The sequence below is a fragment of the Cricetulus griseus genome, chromosome 4, assembly GCF_003668045.3.
Source record: "Cricetulus griseus strain 17A/GY chromosome 4, alternate assembly CriGri-PICRH-1.0, whole genome shotgun sequence".
NCBI lineage: Eukaryota > Metazoa > Chordata > Mammalia > Rodentia > Cricetidae > Cricetulus > Cricetulus griseus.
The window spans coordinates 67454722-67482286 of NC_048597.1; the positions used below are offsets into that span (position 1 = coordinate 67454722).

General features: G+C 43.8%; 1 protein-coding gene across 3 annotated transcripts in view; it reads right to left on the reverse strand.

Annotated features, from left to right (window-relative positions):
• Vps8 (VPS8 subunit of CORVET complex) overlaps positions 1 to 27565 on the reverse strand; it is a 208312-nt gene that overhangs the window by 171651 nt on the left and 9096 nt on the right. For 2 of the 3 annotated variants that reach the window (XM_027413022.2, XM_027413021.2), the window contains exons 2-7: positions 20477 to 20854; positions 19767 to 19835; positions 9617 to 9747; positions 7918 to 8011; positions 4710 to 4742; positions 3600 to 3654 (exon numbers count right to left, since the gene is read on the reverse strand). In XM_027413022.2, the coding sequence (XP_027268823.1) occupies positions 3600 to 3654; positions 4710 to 4742; positions 7918 to 8011; positions 9617 to 9747; positions 19767 to 19835; positions 20477 to 20629 (535 nt within the window). In that variant the 5' untranslated portion in view covers positions 20630 to 20854. Of the gene's footprint in view, positions 1 to 3599; positions 3655 to 4709; positions 4743 to 7917; positions 8012 to 9616; positions 9748 to 19766; positions 19836 to 20476; positions 20855 to 27565 lie in introns of those variants that run through there. The other variant, XM_035444695.1, reaches the window with a different exon arrangement.

Consider the following 27565-nt stretch of genomic DNA (forward strand, 5'->3'; position numbering starts at 1 on the left):
CCTATAGCCAAACCTTACTCCTCGGTGAAGCTTCCTAACCAGGACAACCTGAATCCCTGGCTGACTTCTACACAACAGTCAGTGTTCATTCCCAGGTACCCATGCCACTGTGATGTTAGTGAACTTTCACTGACAGACAAGCACAAACAAGCAGCTGTGGTTGCCAGGCGTATGCTTCAGAAAAGCCTGGAGGAGGAGAGTTACTCTACAAAAGTATCAAACTGGGTATCAACAAGACAATGGCTTCGTTAGAATCCAGAATTCTGTACTCATGGATTAACTGACCAGGCTGAAATTCTATGTGACTCATTATCGATAAAGGTTATGACAAAAAAAAATGTTACTGCACACCTCCATTGGCAGACACAAACTTCAAGAAGCAGCTCAGGGCTGTATTAAAAGTTGGAGGAAGCAGAACATACTAAAAACTGCCTAAAAGAACTCCATATTTTCAGCTAAAATAAAGGATTGAAAATATGCATAATTTTTAATTTTTCACAATGACTGTTTTAACCAATTTTAGGTACCTATTTATTTTTCTTTCATAAGAAGGCATTAAGTGTAATTGACAATACTCTCTTTCAATGTTAAAAAAAGCTTAAAAGAAAAAGAGCTATTCATGCATACCAAATGTACTATACCTTTTCCTTTTGGATCCATGGAGAAAAGATCGAAAGAGAGGGAGAAAAAGGAAATCAGTTCAAAAGTTCAGAGAAAAACGCAGGCAAACTCTGAGGGTCTAAGTGATGAGTTTTGTTTATCTATGGGAGTGACAGACGCTGAACTGGATTAGGTGATGTTCCTAGCATTTATGGTTATAATCAGATACTGGTTCTGGGAAAAGAAAGCATGCAACATTCAAATTATAGCACAGTCAGTAAACCACGTTTCAGTTAAACAGAAACAAAACTATTTCAAAGAGACACGACAGCAGAACACATTGAGGGCAAAGGGAATGAAAGAGTGAGGCCTCAGGAAGGAGACCAGGTGTGAGGTGAGAACTCAGACACGCTGGGTGCCGCATGCTGGAACTGCACAAGCCTTCCAGAAGCGCAGGGTTACAGTTTTAATGACTCAGACCTGATTCACAAAGAACCTAACACCGCTCAAAGTTGGTCTTTTGCTAGGTTTCTTCTGTGATAAACAAAGATATTTTTAAAAGACTAGATCTAACCCAGACTGCTAGTCTAGACGCGTCATGGTGTCTGCCAGTTGTTTCTGGGCTTTTAGCAAATTTTAATGCATTTGTTAGAAAGCATTGTCCAAACATCTGTCTCCTACAAACAAGAGAAATATAACTGAACTATTAAAACTCAGTCAAAACCAGATACTATGGTTCTTCCACAGAATGTCCACTCTGGCAGACTTTCTCTCCTGTGAGCCATAAGAAAAGATTAATGTTTCATCACTGCTCTGGGAAACCTGCTGAGGATTTTAGAAAGTCAGCAGGTGGGTCCAAGGAAGTGAAGGAGTCAGCATCAAGGGTGATGCTCTTCCGTGTGTGTTAACATACTTGTCTGTAGGGAGCACTTTGTGCGTGACTACAAGCAGGCACGCACTCCTCCAAGCTCTTGATAAGGAAAGGAGAGAGTTAAAGCAGAGAGGAGGAAAACCCCGACTACTGCTAAATAGGAAGGAAAAATCAGCATATGCATACACTCTGTCCTGTGGCCTTTAGGCCTTCTCTTCTTGGGTTCTTGCAGTTCTGCCTCATCTTCTCTCAGGGAAAAGAACTACTTAAAATAGTGGCGACTGCTGATCTAGGAGCCAGTGTTATTTGATTCTGAACTCGACTCTGTGCATGTCACATAAGCCATGGTTCTCAATCACTTCATACACTTAAAATTAGAGCACTGAGACACAAGACTGTGAAACCCTTCCCCCGACATTATGATGTAATACCAATTACCCCCTTAGAGGAAAATAAGGCCCTCCCCAACTGCTGCACACACACCATGCTCGTACAATTTTCTGGAATTCAATTAGACAAGAACATGAAAAGTCTTTAATGCTCCTATTCCAGCCCAAACAATTCCTCTTGCAGGAATTTGTTCTAAAAATGATCACAAGCAAAAAAAAAAAAAAAAATACAGAAACAAAGTCATGTATGTTTAGACACAGCTTAAGTGGTTTCCTTGAGCAAAAGGTTAGTTACATTCTCATGGATCTATTTGAAAGGCCACTGTAAGTCCATTAAAATGGTTTCCACGCCTATACTCTCAACATTGGGAGGTTGGGAGGTTGAGGCAAGATGATGAGTCTATGGCCAATCCAGGCCACATAAACAAGTTCTGGGCCAGCCTAAGCTGCACAGTGAGACATCTCAAATGAGCAAAGATGACACTTTCAAACATAGAAACACATGGGGAGGTGCCCACCCGAATGAAAAGCACGCTCTAAATTATCATGTTCCTCCTTAGGAATATGCATTACAGCTATGTACATATGTGGGGAAGGGGCTGGATGGCTATACAGAAATGCTAAAGATTAGTCCTAGATATTAGAATTTATGATTTTATATTTTCCAATTTGCACACATCTATGTTTTGTACATTTTCTACTATGGATACGTATCAATTATGCAGAAAAAAAAAGATAGTATTAAAAGATTCAATTCTAAAGTTCTCCCAGGGAAATTAAATTACACTTTTGTTTCTCTCCTTCTGCTCTTCAAGAAATAAAACTCTATTATTTAAATCAACCACATTTTAAAGAAATTAGGTAGTATAATTATATGTTAAAAAAGCTTTTGGAATAATGGAAAATTTATAAATGGAAAGTCAAATTGTTCAGTAACAATGGCAAACAGCTAGTTATTTGCACGGGTGGTAAAAACTGTAAGACTCACAGAACTCAAATGTCGGTTCTCCCAATAAAGCAACTTCAAGTAACCCTTCCCCAGCAGCCCCTGCTACTTCCCATCTAAAAGAAATGCAGGTCAGGAGACTCTGAGGTGAGCACCCACACACAAAGAGCTGAGAGTGCTATCTGATGGATTTAAAGTTTTAAAAGAGATCAAAACGGTCCCCTTGATACTGAATTCAAAAGCAAAAGACTAATGAAACTGATTACTTAGTCTCAGAGAAAACTAATTTCTACTATATAATTAAACTACTCATTTTCTCTTAACTCAGACAACAAGGTAATTACAGGCTAACTTTTTTTTTTTTCAGTTTAGAAAGATTTACAATGGAAATCGACTCAGAAACCCGGGGACCCCTTTCCCTGGAGACCTTTTAGAATACCCGTGACTGGAATATGACTCAGAATAAAAAGTGATTACCACCACCAACCCGAGGGAGACATGTTGACAAGGCGAGGTTCTTTCCAACATTACTCTGCTGTCTACAGAACACCAACAGATGTGCAAGCAGCAACACCTTACATATTCATAAGGACAGAGAGAAACGTGCAGTGAACAGTGAAATGAAGCCATGATTCAAGTAATTTTTAACTACAAATACCAACTGCTACTTTCTCATGTTCTCCTTGTTGTGTCCTTGGAAATCAAGTCTACCATATACAATATAATTAAAGGGACATTATAAAACCTAAAAGGAATCTTGATACTTAAAATAAGAAAGTACTTAGAAAATTACCAAATATTAAAGCCAATCCATGAGAGGTGCCCACTGCTATCAGACTGGACACTGCCTGGAAACAAAAGGGAAATGGTCAGTGTTGGATTTGCTGGCCTGCCTTCCTCTCTAGGTGTCAGCTGATGCACCAACCAATCACTAAAACAAGGAATTTCATCCTGAAAGCAAAATGAGAAATCAAACCCAGGGCATTTTTACTTCTCAGAATTCTTCTATATTTAAGAGAAATGCTATCAAAACGTCACCTGTTCAGTACTATACATGAACAGTATCCTTCGGCTTCCTTTAGAGCAATGGCTCTCAAGCTGTGGGTCACATCCCCTTTAGCAAACCTCTACCTCCAAGAATATTTACATTACAATTCATAACAGTAGCAAAACTACAGTTATGAAGTAGGAACAAAAATAATTTTATGATAGGGTCACCACCACATGAGGAACTGTATTAAAGGGCTGCAGCATTAGGAAGGTTGAGAATCACCGCTACAAAGCAACTTTAAAAATAATAGTAATAATAAAAACCACCTCTCAGGCTCAAGAGCTGCTTTTATATGGCCCACCCAGGACCTCCTAGCAATGTGGAGGGATGAGAATACTTTTCTCCAGTTTATCACCAGCAGGCAAGAGACACCAGAATGTTCCACTTGAGCCCACTTCCTCACCAGTGACTAATGAGAAAGCCACAGAGAGAGGCAGCTGAAGAAAACCAGAGGACAGGTCCTTAATGCACTTTCAAGCCTCCTCTGGCTTGCCACAGCCACTCCAGACACTCTCTGCAGGCCTGGCCCTGGGGTCCATAGCTGTGGAATGTGCACTGCCAGAGTGAGCTCACTCAATACTATCCCAGTCCTTACAGACTAAGGGACACAGCTCACAGGGGAACAAATGCTGGAAAGGTCTGTTTCTCCATTACCTGCTCTCAACCGAGAGCCTGAGAGCTAAACAATAAAAGTAGAAAAATCAAAATCTAACATGAGCAAGTTTTAAACTTGATTACCAAGAGTAATATGACTTAAGAATTTATCATAATGGAACTGAATAGTTTAACAGTAAACCTGAGGAACTCAGTGAAATTGAAACCCTTACCTCGAGGGGTTAAAGGTATACTTACAATTGCTGTGGGCAAGCCGGCATCTACTTTGTCCTAAAAGAGATTTTGAAAAAGAATTTGAAGAGATAATTGGTTTTGAAAGTAAGCATGCAGCCTTTTTTATGCACGCTTGGACCTGAACAACTTGGTAGGAAGGGCACCCTTCACCAACCCCTCCAGTAAGAGCAAATGACAAAGCTGTAGATGTCAAAATAGATGAGCATGAGAGAAGACTGTTTTATTTTACTAATGGTAACAGATGCTTCAGTGCTGATTAGAAATGGAAATATCAAGAAGGAAAGGAGTTTGTTTCTGGTAATGTAAATAGACTACAAGTCCTACAGGACCAAAATGGTAGAATCAAAGATCCAAGAAAAGGGGAACTCTTTTGCTGCAGGCACCCCACCTCTAAGTAGGATGCTCCTCTCCAGTAGATTAACTCCAGTGACTAAGGGAACAGCAAGGCTGCTCTCAAACAAGCCAAGCATCGAGTACCATTTCAGCTCCTGGTCAGTAACTGAGACAGGAAAGTCATCTACCTGTTCTAACAGAGATCGCCACGTGTTCAGAAAAATAGCAAGAACTGCTCTATTTATCCTAACACACTGTCCTGTGGACCAAATTAAATGCAACAAATGCTATGCAGGTGTCTATCTGGGGCTTAAACAGCTTCAAGCGATAACAACAGCCTATGGTGACGCAGCACTGTGACAGCATCTTCATCCAGCGTCCTGTCATGTCAAGGGGGAGCAGAGCTAACACAATGCCTGATATAAATATTTGATATGCGGTTTCTGTTCCATTCTGCACAGAGAAAAGCGGGGATGAAAGCGCAGATGAAAAACATAAACTGCGTTCAAATGAATGTTGAAGCCATCTGACTTCAAAAGGCATAAATGGCAGATGTGGGAAACATTTTAGCATCAAAATTGGAATTTTACTGGGAGTGGAGCAGGGAAATGAGGGAGAAGAGTGTAGGGGATGGGTCAACCAAAAGTAAATATTATGAAAATGGCATAAGGAAACCTGCAATTTTGCATGGTAATTAAAAAATGAAAACACTCCTGAAGTTGAGATGAGTGGAAACGCATAGAAGTAAAGTGGGGTAGCTGAGCATGAGCTAAAGCAAAGCGAGGGGGAGTGGGGGGAAGGGAGAAGGGAGAGGGGACAGAATCAATCAAGTTATGGAATCGGTGATGACGATGCAGCACCCTAGTGTAGTTAGAGGCTCAAAGTCACACTGTACCCGTTCTCTGGGAGGCTCGTTAGGATGCAACTCCCTATGCTGCTAGATTCAGAAGGTGTGGGTGAGCTCCAACAGTCACCCCAAGACAGTCCAGCACATTTGACGTGTTTTTAAACAATAATAAAACATGTGCAGAGGCATCTATAGTACCTCAAAGTTCATCCTTAAAATGATAGATTCCTTAAAAAACAAACCTAATTTGAATTAATTGTAAATAGTCATATGTCACATTACTTTGAGAAGGATCCCAAAGTCAAGTAATAAGACTCAAAAATTTTGTGCTTCCTAAGTGTTTTTCATGCATGGACTCCACAGTGAAGATGATCAAGGTCCAAACAAGGCTGATACCATCGCTGTCCACAAGGCTGAAGGCACAAGTGAGCGACTATTCAGGAAAAATACCCCAAACAGAACCAGCTCTCCATGTTAACAAACCCGCCGTCAAGGGAGAGCAGGCGACTTAAATCAGCTGGTAATCCGGGTTAGGAAAGCACCGCATCACGCCTGGCTGTGTTATCTCAACATGCCAAAGCAGCTATGCTGGAGCAATGCAGAGAGAACAGAGCACACACACTCTGGCATTTATTAGAATGGCCTCCTTATCCTCAAGGGGGAGGAGAACAGGTTTATCTAATCAGCGCTCAGTGTCTGCACTCTAGCTCGGTCTCCATTATCCAAAATATTTGTTGAACTACACAGGTGGGTCAAATGACTGCTCTGGTTCATCTTGATTTTGGAAGGAATGAATTTCATCACCTACATAAGGATTAGATTCAGAAAATGTCATGGAAACGTGATCCTCAACAGGTGGTTTCCATTCTGGCAAATATGAGCTGCTCTCCACCGTAAAGAGGAAGGGTACTGCCCACTCTCCACCGCCTGGCATCTCTCTAGCTAAGATCACCTCCGATGCTATGTGCATCAGCTGGGTCAGGACATGCCAGCTGCCCAGGAAGAACATTACCCCTTGTCTGCAAAAGAGCTTTAGAGAACTGAAACACAACTGGATGTCCTGACTCCTACTGCCTCACCTGCTCGCTCTTAAGAAATATCTCTCATTTCTTGTTCAAATTAAATGTGTAAAATGTTAAACACCATGAAAAGAATAAGATAGTATCGAGGTCCCTGCTGTCCTCATCATCATTATATTGTCACCCTTATCATATACAGAACTACTGAACTCAGAGAACAGACTTGACAGACTAAATTTAAGTACGGGCCGTGAGGTCAAAGGAGGAGTCTTCCCACAGCCCACTGTCTTAAATATTACTTTATACAGGGTTTCTCTGTGTAGCTTTGAAGCCTGTCCTGGAACTCACTCTATAGACCAGGCTGGCCTCAAACTCACAGAGATCTGCCTGCCTCTGCCTCCCGAGTGCTGGGATTAAAGGCCACCACCGCCTGGCTTTCTAAGACATTTTTTAAAAAGACCACAAATGTTCCATCACAGCCACTGTACAATGGCCCCATTCACCAGAGCCCTTTCACAGTGGCGCCTCTCCCCTCTCGGAACTGCCTTCGCGTTGCCAAGGCAGGACATGGCTTTACCTTTCTTCACAAGGGCACATGAAAAAGGCTGGTGAATGATTTTTAAATCATTTGGTTAGAACCCTGATCAGTCATCTGTCTATATAAAGAGGCCAAAAAACAAGCCCTTCACCTCAGCCAAACTCATAAGATGGCTACTAACCTAGAAAGGAATGCAAGGACAAGGCAGATAGCATTTCTCTCCGCTTGCTGCCACGCTTCATTCAGGTGCACAGCAATGCTCACAGACCTTTACTCTCATGGCTACACTAATTCCTATGTCAAGATGTGCAGCCATGTCTTACAAGGCAAAAATAATCGGAAAAAAAACATAAAAGCTGGACTGTATTTTTCTTAAAGCTCTGAGCCAAGAGAAGAGCCGGGCTTTGCTGGAGCTCACTCCTACTTCATCATGCCACTACAGGTCATCAGGCTGTGGAAGGGACAGACACTCACAGCCGCAGACACGATCTGCGCAGATATCCCCTTCAGGAGTGAATGCCGCATAACCGACCCATGCAGTGAGAAGGAGTCAGGCAACTTCTTCTTCCTAAGAGATAGTGAGGAGGAGACATTTAGCAGAAGGGTTGAAAAGGCAGGGTCCCAAGGCTCTGAAAGAAGAAGATACATTTTAAAAGAAGAAAATAGCACTGTGCAGTTATTAATTGTCAAGAATTATATAATTATTGTTAGCTGTTTTTTAAAAGTACAACAGACCAACATTCAGATGTGCCCTTACCCTTGGAAGCTCAGAGAGACTGAAGGAAAAAAACTAACATTCTTCTTCTATGCTCAAAATGCTCCCTGCCCACCTGACCTGGGGTTGGCTTCTCCTGCTCTCCCGAGGGCTGCACAGACCACTGCTCACTCCTGTCCATGAACCTACAACCCCGCCTGCCTCATGACCTCTGCCTGCCTCCCTTCCCCAACTTTCCCTCACCCTGTTGCTCCTGCTTATGCCTCCTTTCGATTAAACTCTTCATCACCAGCCAAAGAGAAATCCCTAACCTTTTACCAAGTATGAATCAGTATGTGCCCATTCTGACTAAAAATGTACTCTGCTGAGCCCAAACCCAGGAAGGCACAGGTCCTGCTATGAGGATTTCACGGCCTAGTGGGAGGGGCTGATAAACAACTTGTAAATACAAAAGCATAGACAAATACGAATGTCGTGCAAATGGAGAAGACTGTATCCAGTTTATTGGGGGATATGAGGCACAGCTACTGAGGCACAGCTAATCTGCCTGGGCACAGCGTGGGGAAGAGTGAGGACAAAGAGGGGCGAGGGGGGGTAGGGTGAAAGTGCTCAGAGGCAGGCTCAAGGCAGCAGCAGCACCTGGACTGACACCACACCCAAGACTTCTGACTGTCACGTTCCAGTCAGGTCCAACTCATGCCCAGGGAGCCACATGCAGACCAGGAAAGCTATGAACACGGCTCAACATGAAATCAGGAGCTTGTTTAACTCTGTGTGTGTGTGTGTGTGTGTGTGTGTGTGTGTGTGTGTGTGTGTGTGTGTGTGTGTGTGTGTGTTTATTTTAGCTAAACCGCATGGTTCTCGAGTGTGAACCTGTAACAGTATCAAAAGCTTGGTCACACCTCACAGACTACAACTCCCTCACTTTTAAACAGGGAAGCAGGTCATCAAAAACATTCATCTGTTTGTAAGACACTGTGACAAGGAGGTGAGCACACCTACAAGGATCCCTGTCCCAAGATGGCAACCTAAGGAAGACAGCGCTGATGCAGGAAAAATCTAAGAGGAAGAGTGCAGGTCACTTGGTCAGCATTCAGGTCACACGTGGTTTCAGTAATTCATTTTACACCATGCTTCCTCTACTTCTGTCCTCTTCAAGAGCTGTTCTCCCCAAGAGCTTGGAATGTGGAAAGCAGTTGAGACTGAAGTTATTTAGAGTTCCAAGTGTTGTGTGTCATTCTACCCCACAAACCCCCACCCCATCTTTGATGCTCTCCTCTGAACCTACTCCAAGCTAACTGCACTGCACCATGAAGACACCGACGTTTAATAATCAAACTAGACTGCACCATGAAGACACTGGTTTAAAATAATCAAATTAGACTGTATCATAAAGAAAGTGACTTTACATAATCATATATTTTCGCCATATACAAGTATGTTTACAAGTATATTCACCTCTTTAAGTTGGCCCTGTCGCCGCTGTCTGAGCTTGCCACAGATGAGGTGTCATAAGAGTGAGAATCAATGGTGTCGATGTTTAGCAGCGTAGGGTCCTCAAGAACAAAGGACTCATCTTCATCATCGGTCTGAGTTGAAAGGAGACACGGTCATAAACTCAAGACTGCAAACACGTCCTAAGACAAATGACGCGGGCACTGCTGGCTTTCCCACAGCACCCCACGTCCTGCTCCTGCTTTTCCCTTCCCTTCCATGCATTCTCAGTCCCCAGAGAGGCAATGGCACAGGACTCCCAGAATTCAATGTCAACTCCACACAGAGATCACTCTTCAAAGATTCGTGTCAAACCCTCTCTTGTAGCAGGAAGAAGCAGAACAGTTAGTTGTGCAGGTCATTGTTAGCTGCAGAGTCTTTTGAAAACCCAAGCTTGTACAAGAGCTTCACTGGTAAACTAACGAGCAATGGCTAATTAGAAGAAAACAAATGTCTGCCATGAAAATATAACAGGTACACAGGAGAAAGGCATTCTGAGGGGGAAACGTGCAGAAACCTTGATTTTCTAACATGGATTTTACTGGGGGGACAAGGAAGCTGCCATAAATGGCAGGAGTAGATGAATACAGCTGAAGAGAGTCTAGGAATATGAGCCAGAGTCCAATTTGTAAAAGGCATTGTTTTCCATCAGGTTTGGTGGCAGCAGGGCCTACGTCTGCCATGTCTGCCGCTGTACCTACAGTACCTGCTCCAAGGCCTCACATGTAACGGCACTCACTCATTTAATTAACAGAAACCTGTCTATCGCAGCAGCTGGAAGGGTATGGAGACTTTTAAGAAGCAGACAAGATGGGAACCCTGTTTTAGGAAGATAAATGGGGACACATGCTGAGAGAGGGTGAGGGAGAGGCTGATGGGGAATGTTCTTCTGTGTATGTTTATCTTATTGATTGTTGAATAAAGCACTGTTTGGCCAATGAGGCAGCAAGTTAGGTGGGACTAGGAGTCAAGGAGGATTCTGGGAAATGTAGTAGAGATCCAGGCAGGAAGTGACATAGGAGGGCAACTCATATATAAGCAAGGGCAAGAAGGAAGTCCTTCCCTTTCTCTCTTCCTCCTGCCTCTGCCTCCTTCAGCAAATCCTACCAGAGTGTGCCACCACAACTGGCCTTGAAGTCACAGAGATCTGCTTGCCTCTGCCTCCCGAGTGCTGGGATTAAAGGTGTGTGCCACCACACCCAGCTACTCTATTTCCTCCTGTTTCTTTTTCTCTCATAAGCCTACATATATTTTTAAACATACTGTAAACCTTTAGAGGTTTTTCTTCATCTGAATCTGTCTTTACTATAAATCTTTACCTTTTTCTGGCCACACAGTCTTTTAACTGTTAAACAACACCAAAATTAAAGCGGCGGCTTTCTTAGCCGCTGTCTTTCAAGAAGCATGCCCACCTAACTTGCTGCCTCATTGGCCAAACAGTGCTTTATTCAGCAATCAATAAGATAAACATACACAGAAGTACATTCCCCATCAAGAGGCTATGGTGGAGGAGTGTTAAGAGCCAGCTAAAGGACCATCTGAATACCAAGGAAGGAGAAGAGAGTTCAGCCACAATGCAGAGGCCAAGGGAGGCCATGAGGAAGGAGACATTACTGAACTAAATCAAGTCCCTGGTTACCCTTTAAATGAGGGGGAGAAAGCTGGAGGGGTAAATGTCAAAGAAGATTCTGAGCTGTCATCTTGAGGGACTTGCCGTTGTGACACTCCTGACCTTCAGCCACAGATGGCAGATAAAGGAGGTGAGGAGGAGCTGGCTTGTACAGCTGCCTCTGAACCAAGAACACCACCTACCTGGCAGCCCTCACCTCAAATTTCCACACCCATTACCTCCACTTTCTCCTTCACTCTGAGCTGCTGACTACCAGTGGTGAAGAAGGTACTGGCCATTTCAAGTTAGCATGTCCTCCACCTCACCTCCCCTACTGACAAATATTCTCTCTCCTTGGTTCCCAGCAGAAGTGCCTTTTCCTGTTTATGTAAACTCTTAGGTCCCATTTCCCCGCTTCTCCTCAGCCCACCATTAAACTCTGTAAACCCTCAGGAATATTCCTGCTCTCTTCTCTGGCTCCTCAGACACTCCCTATCGAAGCAAGCTTTTTCATAACCACAGCTTGAAGTGCCGTGTGGCAATGGCTCTGAAATCTGTATTCAACTTTAACATTAGTCTATAATTTCACCACATTCCAGAATTCTCCACCACCCCTCAGTCTGCTAAGAGTGAGCTTGTCCTTGGCAAGGAGACAGCTACTTGACAACTGTGAAAGGCTGTAGCAATTGCTGTAGGAAAAGGAAATAATTTGGAAATAAGAACTGCAGGGCAAAGATCAGAGGAAGAGAGTCAATCAAAGCCTTATTTGATTTTCTTAAGTAGCGTGGATACATAATTAAATAAAACAGATCACCTGAGAAAAGCCAGGCTTGCAGGATAGCTGAAAGTGAAGGAAATAAAGAATTGAGGAAGTCAAGGGGAATTTAAAACTACTGCTACACAGCAAAGATACCAGCTTTCCATAAAATCCACACACTCTTAGCAAGTTTAGCAGCCTTGTGCGTGCCCCTGAACGTGGTGAAAGCCCAAAACTAAGACATCAATCTCCACAGCAAGGGCAGAGCTGGCACACCTCAAGCACTGGGTGTCAAGGCTTATGTTTGTTTTATTTGTTTACTGACTTGTATTTTAGAGTTATGAGTGAGTGAGTGCGTGCCTGTATGCGTGTGTGTGTGTAGGTGGGTGTGGGTGTATGTGAGCCATGCACATGTACATAGGCATGCATGTGATGTGCATGCATTTGTAAGTGTGTTTTGTCTGCAAGTCTGTGCAACCTGTGCATGCACTGTCTACAGAGTCAAGAAGGCAGCATCAGATCCCCTGAAACTGGAGTTACAGACAGTTGTGAGCCACCGTGTGGGTGCTGGGAATCGAACCTGGGTCCTCCTGGGTCCTCTGCAAGTGCAGCAAGTGTTCATAACCACTAAACCAACTCTCCAGCCCCATACTTTCTTTCCAGACAGGGTCTTGTGCAGCCTATGCTAGCCTTGAGCTCCCTAAGCAGCTGAGAAAGACCTGGAACTCCCGATGACTGTTCCTCTGCTTCGCTTCCCTCCTCCTCCTCCCCTCCGCCTCTCCTCCTTCCCTCCTTTCTCTCTCTCTCTCTCTCTCTCTCTCTCTCTCTCTCTCTCTCTCTCTCTCTCTCTCTCTCTCTCTCTCTCTGTGTGTGTGTGTGCCTGTGTGTCCGCATGTGTGTTACTGGTGATGAATCCCAGGGCCTCACATGTGAGGCATGTGTTCTACCACTGAGCTACATTCCCAGACTTAAGATCTAAAGTCTCAACCCATAGAATGTGATAATGAGATATTGGGGCAGCCACAGACAGACCAATTAAATCAGATCCCCACAAATATGTGACACCACAACCAAGAATATTCTTTCCAGTAAATGATATCAGATCATCCTCACATTAATGTGGGCAGAAAAAAAATTACAGATGAGTTACAGATCTAAATATGAAAGGAAAAACAATAAAGATTTTGGAATAAACAGGATAACAAGATCCTGGCCTCAGAATTGGCAACATTTTCTTAAACACAGGAAACACAAATAACTAATCACAATGGGGAAGTCTAAAACGTTGACCTATGTTAATAACCTCTAGGCATCAAATGAAGCCACTAGTGGTGTAAAAAGACACATACGGAAAGAAGAGATTTCAGTAACTACATCTCAGATAGGTTGCAGGTTGCATGGCATAGGTAAAGAACTCCTGGGCTGGAGAGATGGCTCAGCAGTTAAGTGCACTGGCTGCTCTTCCAGAGTTCAACTCCAAGCACCCACATGGTGGCTCACACTTACTTATAACAGGATCTGATGCCTTTTTCTGGCATGCAGATATTACAGCACTAATATACATAAAATAAATAAATCTTTAAAAGGGGGAGGAAGCTTTTCACAAAAGAGATAGCCAAATGGTCAAAACCTACTTGGAGGCATCCAATGTCATCAATCTTCAGAGAAATTCAAATTAAAATCACTATGTATTTTTCATTAAGCGTGAAAGGTCAAACAGTTAACAAGCATTTAAACAACCAGACATTTCACAACCCGACTTCTCAGACATTTCTCCTAAAGGATGCATTAAAGCAACCACTTGATAGCTCATAGCAGTGTTCACAAGCTGAGTTACACTTCCCAGTTCTAGGGGGCATGCACAAGAAAAATGTGAGGACATAGTTGTGTGAGCACACGAGACAAGATAAAAAATACCCTCAGCTGGGCTGGAGAGATGGCTCAGAGGTTAAGAGCACTGACTGCTGTTCCAGAGGTCCTGAGCTCAATTCCCAGCAACCACATCATGGCTCACAAAGATCTGTAATGAGATCCAGTGCCCTCTACTGGTGTGCAAGCATGCATGCATATAATTGTATACATAATAAATAAATAAAATCTAAAAGAAAAAATATCCTCAGCTATAACTACACAAATGCCTATCAATAGTAGGATGAGTAAATAAAGAACGACAGAGTAATGGTGATGAACAAACAGTAACAACAAAATATGACAGACCTCAGAACAGAGTGCTAGAGAAAATAAGTCAGAGACACAGCATACGTGCCTCGTGCGTGCATGTGCACATACACTACCCTGTGTAGGGAAGGGGCAGAGCAGGCAAAGCTACCCAAGGACTGGGTGCTGAGGCGCAGGAGGAGTTTGGGGACAGGTTGTGCTTCTGCCTCTCCGTGCATTCCGTCACACGGGCTGTTCAGTCAATAAGCCGCCTCCGTGTTGCACACCTAACATTCGTTCACTTTTCTGTGCGCACGCTGCAAGTTCACCAGATATTGCTGGCTTCCCAACAGCAGAACTGAAGTGAAGCCAACATTACTCTGAGGCTGGGAGACTATGACAGGTCAAGAGACAGGTCATGATGAGGTCAGAGAACAAGTTTAGTGGAAGGAAGGGACCAGGTACAACAGTTAGAGAATGTAATTTCCAATGTAGAACTTCAGAGGCAGTGATTTTCAGGCCTGGTAATGCTACTTTATATCCTAAGTCTGGGTCCAGGGCATCTCAGAAGCTTCTGTCTTTCCATTTTAAAAACACCAGAGGTCCATTTCCCCAACCTCCCTTCAGGTTAGTATGACTGACAGAACATTATAGAATACGTACACATAAGTATTCCAGAGGAAGAGTTATGCTGCCTTTTGGGTTTTTTTTTTTTTAATCATTTCCCTTAATAGCCAGTGATAAGTCTTCACAATGACTTTGTTACTTTTTTTTTTCCTCTTATCTTCCTGCTAGCTCCCAACACCTACCCAATTTTGAGTCCCATTCATTTCTCTCTCAAGGACAGAGGCTGCCATATGGCACTATTTGACTCCAGCATCTACCACAGAGCCCCAACACGGTGGGCACTAAATTATACCTACAGAGGGAACAGTATTACCTTCTTGGTAAGCTACGTCAACAACGACACTCACTGTTCCTCGGGGACAAAATGTTGTGCTGGGATAGTTTGCTTTCATGATGAGAACAGTCTCATTCATTGGAACATTTCATTTACATTTATTCCCTTTTCAGATTTAATTTTATTTTATGCATATGAGTGTTCTGCCCTCCCACATGTGTGGGAGAGGAGAGGGAGGGAGGGAGGGAGGAGAGGAGGGAGGGAGGGAAATAAATAAATTTTTTAATTCAGAGAAGGTGGCCCTGGGAGGTACGGATAAGAATGGTAGCTAACACAAGCCTGAAGAACAAGCAGGAAGCAGCATTCCTCCCTCCATGGTCTCTACTTCGGTTCCTGTTTTCAGGTTCCTGCCCAGGCTCCCCTCAGTGATGGACTATAAACTGTAAACTGAAATAAGCCCTTTCCTCCCACATGGCTTTTGGTCATAGCGTTTGAAGGGACTCTAGCTCACATGAGCATGTGGCTCTGGCAGGCCTTGCCCCTCTCCCTGAGTCCCTCTGCCTGGCTGAAAACCATTAGACTACATTCCTAAAGCTAGCCCCCAAGGTCTATTCCCTTATCTGGCCACTTCCTCCTCCTGAGGCCAACTACCAAGGTCCAGATATCAAAGTGTTGAAGTCTAGCAATCAAACCCCCTTTGGCTCACCTAATTGACATGCCCAATTAAAATTAACACCTCTGCTTGCAATGAACACTTGCAAGTATAGATGTATGGACAAAGGGGTATAGGGCATAACTTGTTGGGTCACACCGCAGCTTCCATGAAGAGATTTTTAATTTTTTCCCTTTTTTTCTTCATTTTATTTTCATCCTTTTTTTTTCTCTTGAATTTTGTTTTATTGGGCAGTACAGAGGCAGAGGAAAGATAACAAAGGGACAGGGAATGAATGGATCAAGATACATGATGTGAAAGACACATAGAATGAATTTTTTACAAAAATCAAACACCTCATCCTAACGTGGGCTTCCCCTTTTACCTTTATAAACTGCCATTTTCCTATGTGCTACATCTGTCTCCTCTCTCTCCAGAGGCAGTCAGTCCTTTGTCCTCCCTTTGGGACAAATACCCCTTTCCCCTCTCCCTTGTTCCCTTCCCCTTCTCTCTGGTCCTCCATCTCCTGTCCTTATCTTTTATTCCCTGCCTTTTGTCCCTCTGGGGCAAATATATCTCCTTTGTGCTGAGAACTTGGTCTTAGGGGGTCCTGAGCCAATAGTTTTCCTTTCAGTGTTTATTAAACAACAGAAACAGAACTAGGACACCCCTGCCTTGGTCCCAAGGCTAGGTGGAGCAGCATAAGGCATCCTCACTGGGAGCTCACTACAAGGTAGGAAGATGCACAGTGGTCCCATGGCAGTGCCCAGGGTAAGGAGGTGAAATGCCTTACGAAAAAATGGCTATGGATTACAGAGAGTTAAATAAGGTAGTTCCCCCACCAACACCCACACCATTGCATCCAACATTTCTATGCAGTACCAGATCTTGCTAATTTTTTTTTATGTTTTATTTAGTGTCCACTTAACAGCCAGAATCCCAAAGCAACTGGTACTTGCTTGGAAGAAACAACAGTGAGCCATCAGAGGTCTGCCTGCCCTCTGTAAGAAGTTTTACTACAAGAATGGTATGGTGCTAACCACTGAATATCTTCACAGAGCTGAAAAAGCATCTCAAAGAATAGTTTTTAAAAAACAAACAAAAAGTCAGGAGGAGTGGAGAGTGGATCAAGTCCTGGGGGAGTGTGTGAGGAGTGGATCAAGTCCTGGGGGAATGTGTAATGCTCATATGTCAAGGATCCCAATGCCCCAAATCAATGGAAACCGCAAGGCTTTCCCCAGGTCAGGCGCAGGGGAATGACAACCTTCTCCAGGACCTTGGGGATGTTGACAGTATGTACTGAAAATGTCCCCCAAGCTTCCTCCTCCTGGATGTTTACAGCCTGAGACTAGCTATGCCTGCCTCCTGTTCAGCTGTAATTATAAACCTGCCTCTTCAGTCCAGATGCATAAAATAAACAGGCTGAGCCTCCCAGCTGATGCTGATGCATCTCCATCAGGGCACAGGGCGCACCTAATCCCAGCTTTTCTGTTGTGGGTCTTGTTTTTCCATTCACCATGGCCCCAGTTAAGTCAATCCCTAAAGTGGTACAGGACTATTGGGAAAAGACATGCCATGGATGGATTACCTTCCTATAAAGCATTGGCCAAAGAAATCCTTGAGACCCCCACAAGCCATAAAGGCCAATGCCTTGGCAGCACACCAGATGGAAGACTCCTGCTGGAATTGCCGCAGGCTCTGGTTTTAGGACATGGAGAAGTCGAGCAGGGCCTGTGCTGGGGGCTCTTCTTTGCTGTCTGGCTTTTGTAGTGACAAACGCTGCTATCCAGGTTACTGAGGAATACTTGTCACTAACAGTCCTGCTAGCTATTAACCCTGTGTGCTACATTATCAACAGTATTTGAAAGATCTGCCCACTGGTACATTAATGGTATGGCTGTTACAGATACAACCAAGTGCTTTGTGAATGAGTTTAAAGGTCACTCCACAGACGGAAAATCACATTCTGTACTGTAAGCCAAGGCCAGAAAAACCCTGTTCCTGAGGAAATTACATAGGGTGGGGGCAGGCTATTGCTGTTACTTTGCTAAATGGGTATGATAAGCCTGTCAACTGCCTTCTTTCTAAGCATGTGTCTAACCTCTGTTGCAGACAGCCTTGGGTATAGAGGAAGGCTTATTTGTTACAGGATATGGCTACTCACAGAGACTTATAATAATCAAACTGCTGAAATTAGTACCTGCGGTAGTGTGGTGGCCCAATTCTCAGTATATAGTCATAAATATCACCCCTTCCAGAGCTCAAATAATACAGTAGGAGAGAGGGAAGGAAGCATGTAAGAGTCACAGGACAGGAGGAGAGTGTAGAGCTTTCACCTCCGGGGTGAGATACCCCTGGCTCTGTAGTTCTAGTTCAGGAAGAGAGGGGTTCCACCAGATCCTCACCTGACATCTCAGTTACTATTCTATTGTGATAAGACACTGTGATCAAGGCAACATATAGAAGAGTTTATGGGGGGGCTTACATTTTTATAGGGTTTTTACCCTATAACCCTATAACATGTTGTTACCAACATGTTAGAGAGGATGATAGCTTTTGAAACCTCAAAGTCCACCCCTACTCCAACAAGGCCACAACTCCTAGTCCTCCCCAAACAAGTTCTATCAACTGAGGACCAAGCATTCAAATATAGGTGTCTATGGGGGCCATTCTCATTCAAACCACTGTAGCTGGGATTCTACCTACACTGTCCTCCTGCCTCACACAAAGGTCCAAGAGTATACAGGAGGTAGAAAGTCAAATGTGATGGCTGTTCTTGGTTGTCAACTTGACTACCTCTGGAATTAACATAAACCCAAGAGATGGGTGCACCTGTGAGAGATTTTTTTTTGTCTTAATTAAATCATTTGAAGTTAGAAAATCCATAGTTAAGCTGGGTGGTGGTGGCACATGCCTTTAATCCCAGCACTCAGGAGGCAGAGGCAGGTAGATCCCTGTGAGTTTGAGACCAGCCTGGCCTACAAGAGCTAGTTATAGGACAGCCTACAAAGCCACAGAGAAACCCTGTCTCAGAAAAAAACAAAACAAAAAAAAACAACAAAATTTAATCCAGATCTTTTGAAGGGGGGAGGGAAAGACCCACCTTTAATCTAGGCTACACCCTTTAATGGCAGCCTATATAAAGGACATGGACAAAGGAGGTTTGCTCTTTGCCTGCTTGTTCTTTCTCTTCATGGCAAGCCCATGCCTTTCACTGGCATTACAGCCTATACTAAAGACCAGCTGAGACATCCAGCCTCATGGACTGAACACCTACTGCATTCTTGAACCTTCAGTTGGTAGATAGCCATTGTTAGAACTAGTTGGACACAACCATTCTAATAGTGTGTGTGTGTGTGTGTGTGTGTGTGTGTGTGTGTGTGTGTGTGTGTGTGTGTCTGTGTCTGTGTCTGTGTGTCTGGTTTCAGTCTATAAGTTATGTTTCACTAGAGAAGCCTGACTAATAACAACTAAAGACAGGACTCCTACTGTTATACAGCTTTCATGAGGGATGCTGGGGTGGGAATTTTGGGTGATATAAATAATTCTGAGTCATGTATTCTCTTAAACTAAGTCAAATAAAGTCACTGGCTCACCAAAGTTGACTTGTGTAGAATCTTTTCTTTGGTCTATCACTGGCACCTTATCTCATATGAATTCACAGTTGTTCATGAACCCCCAGAAAGGTAGCACAACAGCTGAGCACAAAGACAAAACATGAGCAAGATGTAGTTTCTACCCTTGAGAAGTTCAAAATCTAGACTGGCTTTCTGCCGTGATGAAGATTGCTATGTATCTACACTGACCACTTCAGTAGCCACTAGTCACACGTGGCTACTGAGCTCCTGAAATGGGACTTGTGCACCTGAGAAAATGAAGTATTAGTTAGCTGTAATTAACATAAATCTTAAGTGACACATGTAACTAGTGGCTACCACACTGGACAGTGTACATCCAAATACATACACTGTAACTAACCCAAAAAGTATGAAAAATCAATGCCACAAAGTGGTAGTAATGAGTATAATATTTACCTACCTCATTAAGTATGCTTTCCAGAGTTGGAGGGGTATCCACTTGAGGAATATCAAACTCCTTGTCATCAATCTAAATAAAGAAATTAAAGTTCACAAGGCTTTTCTCCTCCTATAAGTGTGAGATATTTTAAATAACTAGAACCACTGTCAAAGGACAAGCTTACTACTGACTGGATCTTGTATTCAACTCAGTAATTCCCATCCACACATTCAGTGGCTCTCAAGGCCAAGGAACACTCTGACTGTACTGCTCTTGAAAGCCCTGGAACATTCTGGAAAGTTGAAAAACAAAACACCACATCTCATGCCAGGCTCTGCCTTCGAAGCTAAGACTTGAGACTGAAATGAAATGCCAAAGCATGGCAGAATTTCTTGGCTCCTTCATGGTGAGGGACCATTAGTTTTTTTAAAAGTTATCAATAAATACTCTCACAGTCACAGAAACCACTAATATTCAATCAAGAAGAAAGCAAATAAAGAGCAAGGTAAGAATTCTAACACTCCCCCTGGCTCTGTGACTGAGAAGGCATTCAGCACAGCTGTACACCTGTGTCTCCATCTATAAAGTGATTACTACTGTGACGCTCAAAGACAGCACTACAGTGCTCCATAAATGGTACCGGGCTACACAAGTAAGAGTGGTGGGACCTCCGGGCATTTTGGGTCACACAGCACCCTAACCCAAGTTTTGTTCAAAAGTTAAACGTTTACCAGATCATTTTTGAACTCCAGCTCCTTATCCAGGTCTATGCAAGAGAATTTTGAGAGAGAAGCTTCTAGACTATAAGACTTGTTCAACTCTTCCTCAGTAGTCCTGGCACACGGGTTCTGTTCCAAATTCTCCTGCTCTGGTTCACTTTCCATGTTTGCTTCCAGCAACTGTATTCAGCCAATCCAAGCAATTATGTTTCTTGCTTTTAGCCTCGGATTGCAGTGATCCAAAAGATGACCTCTTTGGTAGGGAGGTAGGTGTTGTCTAGATCTCTTCTCATCTGGACATTTCAGAGAAATCCTTGGTGAGGCTCCCCTCAGCCATCTGTTTGCAGGCAAAAAGAAATGGGACGGAGGTAGCACATGGGTGGAGGGTTCCTACGAGAATACAAAGGGGGAAACTTAGCTCAGACCTGAGAAGTTGGGACTGGAGTCTCCACCCACCCAAGTCATGAGACAAGGAGAGACGGCATGAGATTCGGTGAGTCCTAGACAGTACCAAAGCAGATTTATATAGCTACAGCCAGAGGGCAAAACTGGTGTCAAAGCTTCCAAATAATCATGTCCTTCTATTCTGGGACCTCAGGGTAGCTCTCCAGTTCCCCTGGCAATAGCACATAGACTGGCCTGGCTGCCATCAACTTTGGGCCAGCAGAGCATATACACCCAGGACAGACAGTTATTTAATACCACCTTAGCAAACCTAGGAGACAATTTAAAGGGAGAGTCAACAGGGACCCTAGGAAAAAATAATTACACAAAGCCAGAGTCACAGAAAACATGGCTATCTTTAAGAGAGAATGAAATACTGAAGAAATCTAGAAATACATACAGATGCACTGTGTCTATGTGAATGAGTAGAGGCAAGAAGAACACATCAAGTGTCTCCATCTACTACCTACTCTCCATCTATTCCTTTGAGGCAGGGTTTCTCCCTCAGCCCAAGGTTTTTGTTTCCCAGACAGGCTGGAAGCCAGCAAATCCCGTGATGCTCCTGTCTCCACTCCCCTTAAAGAAAACATAGCTGCTATGTTACAGTCATATGCAGTACACCTGGATGGTTATGTGGATGCTGAGAGCTGAACTCCAGTTTTCATGATTACACAGGAAACACTCTTAACTACTGAGTCATCTCTCCATCCCTTAGAAAATTTAACTGTATAAAATTAACTTAAATGGATTCAGGATACCATCTGCTACTGGTACGATTATTTTCCCAGTATGTCCAAGATCTTCTCTTCTATTCCTAGCATGCATAACATGCACACACACACACACACACAGAGAGAGAGAGAGAGAGAGAGAGAGAGAGAGAGAGAGAGAGAGAGCAATAAAATACAACACAAGTAAGCTTGGTTATCTTAAAGCAACATGCCCAAACCCAAATGACAATTTTATCATTTTTAGTGCCCATGATTAGGGTATTAAAAAATGAATAGCTGATAAGTGTAAGACACGTGGACTTGTGAAAACTGGCTTTTCGTAAGCTGAAACTGACTCTTCTATCCCATCTGAACTAATTTCTTTCAAACAGACTCTAATGTTCTATCTACAAAACACATGCTATCAGAACATTCCTAGAACAGAGTTGAGGGCATTCTCCCTGGCAACATCTGAACACATCAAGTCCGGCATTCGGTGCACTGCTCCTTATCACACAGACACATGCAGCAGCAATATTGCTGCTCACACACCTTCCTCCAAAGACTTGAGACAGGCTGCTTCTTTATAGTCTTTCGCTATCTGTACCACCAAGCAAAAATGGCCACAATTATTCAAATACTCCCCAAAATATGTTATATTCTTCTGCAGCTTTTTTATTTTTTGAGAATTCCATGCATGAATACTCTATTTACATAATTTTCCCTCTCCCACCTCCAACTCCTCCCATCATCCCCTGCACCCACCCATTCTGGCACTCTGGGATCTGTGACCTCTTCTTCTGTTCTTATTACACACACACACACACACACACACACACCATACTAAGTCATTTATCTGTTTCTTATATGTACATGTGTTTACCATGCAACCTATCCAGGACTCATGCCTGGAGAAAACTGACGGCCTATAGTCCTTTAGCTAGGGATGGGCAGTGCCTTGTGGACTTTCCTCTATCCCCACTGGAATGAACAATGGCGTGGTCATTATTTGGGTCTTGTTTAGAGAACCATATTGTTAATGTTTCAAAAGTATATCATCCCCTATCATGCTATAAGGTGCAACCTCACAGCAGGCACCCTGGTAATCTAGAACTTACAAACCTTGTTTAAAGTTGTCTTTATTTGTATTTTATGTGTATGTTTTGCCTACATGTATGTCTGTGCACCATGAACATGCAGTTCTCTCACAAGTCAGAAGAGGGCATCTGAACTCCTGGAACTGGAGTTGCAGACAGTTGTGAGCCACCATGTGAATACTAGGAACTCGACCCAGGTTTTCTGCAAGAGCAGCAAGTCCTTTTAACCAAGGAGCCATCTCCTCAGGCCCTGGTTCCTACAATCTTTATTCCTCTTCTGTGATGTTTCCTGAACCTGAGGTTTAGGGGCTGTGTTACAGAAACACCAATTGGAGTTGGTACTTCTGCAGCTTTTTAAATAGTGGGAAGGACCACACAGAAGGCCAACTCCTCAAAGGTTGGGAATTGATCTCTCCCGCCCACTCATCCTTCCTCCCTGTCTCCCTCCCTCTCTCCCTCCCTCCCCATTCTCCACACAGAATAAGTAAATAAACAGATAAATACTTCTTTAAAAACAAAGAACCTGAGGAGGGACAGCTGAGATAGTTGTTCTCTGGCCTCCACACACACACATGTGCACACACACAGCAGGTTTCAATCTGGACTTTACCAGTTCTCTCTGTGACTCTGGGCAATCTGGTTGCTCTGAAGCCCTTTGATTTCTACATCTGTAAGCAGAACAGTGTGGTTTGTGTTGCTTTCCCAGAACAGCACTTCTTGTTCTGGAAAGAGTTCCTTCTAGTGGTGCTTTCTGTGGAGACAGCCAAACATCAAGAGGATTGGGGGAGAAGAGGTCCGAGTAACCTCTGTTATACAGAAGAGTTCTACAACAGCTGTCCCTCTGTTATAGAGAAGTTCTACAACAATTGTCAACAAAAACACCAGACCAGCTGCATGTCTGTTACTGGCAACCCGCCTCTACTGGCAGGACTTTTATTCTGGGTCCATACTCCCCAGCAGGAATTAAGTCAATCTTTTAAAAAGTATAGATGGGGGTGAGAGCAGCCAGGTTCTAGTTTTCCAAGTCAGCTCTGCCCATGGCTTCTGGCAGCTCAGCTACAAAGACCAATATACTCCTCCTTCACATCTACCCTACGCTCTCCCTCCCTCCCTTCTTCCATGCCTCCCTCCCTCCCATTCCTCCCCTCTTGGTGCTCCTGAGATGCTTAGGAGTTCAGACAGAAGAATGTAATTCCTCTCTTCAGGGGACACCATGGTAATAAAGGACACACTGACTGCAAAGCACTAAGTGACGCCTAGACACAGTAATTTTCAAGAAATAATATATATTATCATTTACAGGTTCCTGAAGATTTCCAAAATCTTCAAAGTTAAAGACTCTAAATTGAGATCGGTAGTTTTGTAAATATCACAGTATCTTCTGACACATCAGCAGTTTGGTCATGGGCTAAATGTCAACAGCTTGTCTGAGACTAAGCACAGACCCCAGCGCAGCTATCAGACACCCTCAAGACCTTGAGTGATTACACTGAGGATCTGCTTACACTAACTCATTCTGCCATCATGCTTGGCTCCGTTTCACCGAACACTACTCTGTTTCCACTGATGACGTCAACTATTTCCTTCTCTTCACCTCTTAGTCACTTACTCTTGTTATACCTTTTTTTTTTTCTGTGTTAGCAAATATTCTCACTGAAGTAGATATGGCTGATTCAAAAGTTACCATGCTGATTTTTTAAAGGTCGCTAGAGGCTGGGGTGATGGCTCTGTCAGCAAAGTGCTTGTTTGAAAACATGGAGACCTGAGTCTGGATCCCCAGCACCCACATGAAAAGCTGAGTACAGTGGCACACGCTTGTGACCCCAACCTGTGGCACACGAGTTGGGGGTGGGGTGGGCAGGAGGGTCCCTAAGCTTGCTGAACAGCTGGCCTAGCGGAACTGATGAGTTCCAGGTTCAGGGACAGACCTTGTCTCAAAATTAAGCTGAGGTGTGACTGAGGAAGACACAGGACATTGATCTTTGACTCATACACACATATGAACACATCTTGACTACACACACACACACACACACACACACACGCACACGCACACGCACACGCACACGCACACGCACACGCACAAATACAAACATGCATATGGCAAGGGGAACTTGGTTGATGTAACTAAATAAGAATCCAAGTCAAGTGGTGGTGGTACACACTTTCAATCCCAGAGGACCCAGGTTCAATTCCCGGCATCCACATGGAGGCTCACAACTGTCTGTGGCTCAAGTTCTAGGGAATCCTACACACTTACACAGACATGTGTGCAGGCAAAACAAAAATGCACATAAAATAAAAATAAAAAGAGAGATAGAGAGAAATGTACCATACAACCAACAATGGTACCATTATACCAATGCTCAACTAAAAGCTAAAAACTCAACCTTCCTAACACCACCACCCTTTAATAGTTAGTTCCTTGTGTTGTGGAAACCCTCAACAATAAAATTATTTTTGTTGCTACTTCATAACTCTAATTTTTCTACTGTTATAAATTGTAAATATTTGTGTTTTCTAATGGTCTTGGGATACCCCTATGAAAGGGTCATTTGACCTCAAAGGGGTCATGACCCCCAGGTTGAGAACCAGAGCTCTAGAGTGGCCTGCACTGGACTAGGTTCTGACTGTGGCTAATGCTCACATCCATCCTCCAAGTCCCAGGAGTCTGCACCGTGCCAAAGCTCTTTTCCTTCTGAGAGTCCTCATAGGATGCTGGGGACACCTTGCTTAAGGAATGCTTTCCTAAATACTGTCTTGGTACTTCCCTTCTTTTGATTCACTAGGTAACTTACCACAGTAAAAATTAAGTTTTCTAAATTTACCGTTTTGTAGTAACCTTGCTTCTGCTCAACTCAATCCAAGTATTTTTTCCTCTGCTTGTTTTGTTGTCTTGTGAGGGAAAGGACCACAATCTAGTTAATTTATATTCATCTTCTACTAACTGTCTCTAGCGAATGATCTCATTTTTAGCAGCCCACCAATGGCTATACGATAAACTCCAGATCCTGAGCCTGTGCATAGGTGCCCCCTACTTCCTCCTCCTTTACACAGGTGCCCCCTACTTCCTCCTCCTTTACACAGGTGCCCCCTATTTCCTCCTCCTGTACACAGGTGCTCCCTACTTCCTCCTCCTTTACACAGGTGCTCCCTACTTCCTCCTCCTGTACAACTACCTGAGTTCTGTTTATACTCAGTCCTTCAGGACGTGGTGAGGTACAGGCCTGTAATCCCAGGTAGCAGAGGCAGAAGGGATTGCTATGAGTTCAAAGCCAGCCAGTAGGAATGAAAATGGCTTCCATTCTCCTTCCTCTTCCCATTCTTTTCTTCTATACTTAAGTTCCTTCCTTCTTTGTGTGCACAGTCTAACTGTGACTTGGGTGTCTGGTCCCCTAAGAAAGTCCTTTTCCCAAGGTCAGGCACTTAGACAAAAGCCCCATTCCCTCAGAGGCTAGAAGAAAGTTCCTGCTTTCTGCTAAAAAGGAACTTTCTCCTTATCTCTGGCAAGATGAACTTGTGGCCCTTTCATTGGTGCCTATTGTCGAGATCAATGCTAGCCTCTGGGCTCCCTCAGTCCCTGCTCACAAACCCCCACCCCAGCTCACAGCCCCCTTTCTCCCAGTTCCATGTAACCCTGAAAATCTTTCCCCTGTCACTGTTTCTCCTTGCTTTCCTGGGAGACAGCCTTGACAGTCTGAATAAACTTTTTCCCTTTTCACCCAGAGTGGCTATTTTGGTTTCCTTACTGCACCCATTCTCATTCATCCAGGACTTGAAAGTTGGGGGGGGGGGCATAAATAGGCTCCCCTTCCAAGGGGCTTGGCCTCTCCTAGCTAAGCCAAACTACCAATTTTGCCCTCCTGGGTGCAGATCTCTTGCCCATGCTGGTTTCTGCCACCCAACATATTTGGTTCCAAATTCTAGAGTCCAGTCCCCTCCACCTGCTCTAACCTCCTTGGGTCTCTCCCCACCTACTTGGTAAGTGTCCTTTCTCCCTTCTGTGCCCTGCTTTGTCTACTTGTACTACGAAAGCCACACCAGTGTGCCAGGAAGTTTCCTCTCACCCTACTGGGCCCCACCTCTCCTCTATAATTTGGGACATTTCTCTCTGACAAGCCTCTCAGTCCACTTGGGGACACCCTGGGTTGAAAATCTCGTCACTGTACCACCCAGCTCTGCTCCCTTTGTGGAGATAACTAAGTTCCTCTCTCACTTTGACAATGGGCTCTTTCCACTCAAAGCCTGATCCCTCAACTCCACTTGCTTGTCTACTCAAGTCACGACACACCTTGAACTTGGCCGTGTCATTAAGTCTCACCACCTCATTTTTAATTGCAACACAGCCTGGGCACAATACAGACTTGACATCAGTCTCAATGGCCAAAGGATGATGCATTTGACTACCAATCCTCACTGATCTTGACAAACACTGCCAATCCATCTGAGTGTCTACATGCAGGCTTTCTTCATTCTCCATTACTGAGCAAAGATATCACAGTTAAGCTACTCTTTTCAACCAACTCAGTCTGGAATTTTTCTTCTTCTCCTTGCCTCTGAGGAGACCCCTACTAACATTTATGATCCACCCTACCCCCTACCAGACTCCCTTGTTAACCCAAAAGAATAGGACACTTCATCTCCCTTGGTAGCCTCCATTAAGATCCTATTCCAGGACCCTACACCCCCTTATCACTCTCGATACCATATTCCTTTAAAACACAGGCAGGGCTCAAACCATCATACAGCACTTTCTTGACAAAGGTAGTCTCAAGTGCACTCACTCACCCTGTAACATCCCTTTCCTGACTGTACTGAAGCCTGATGGTTCTTACCGCCTAGCCCAGGAC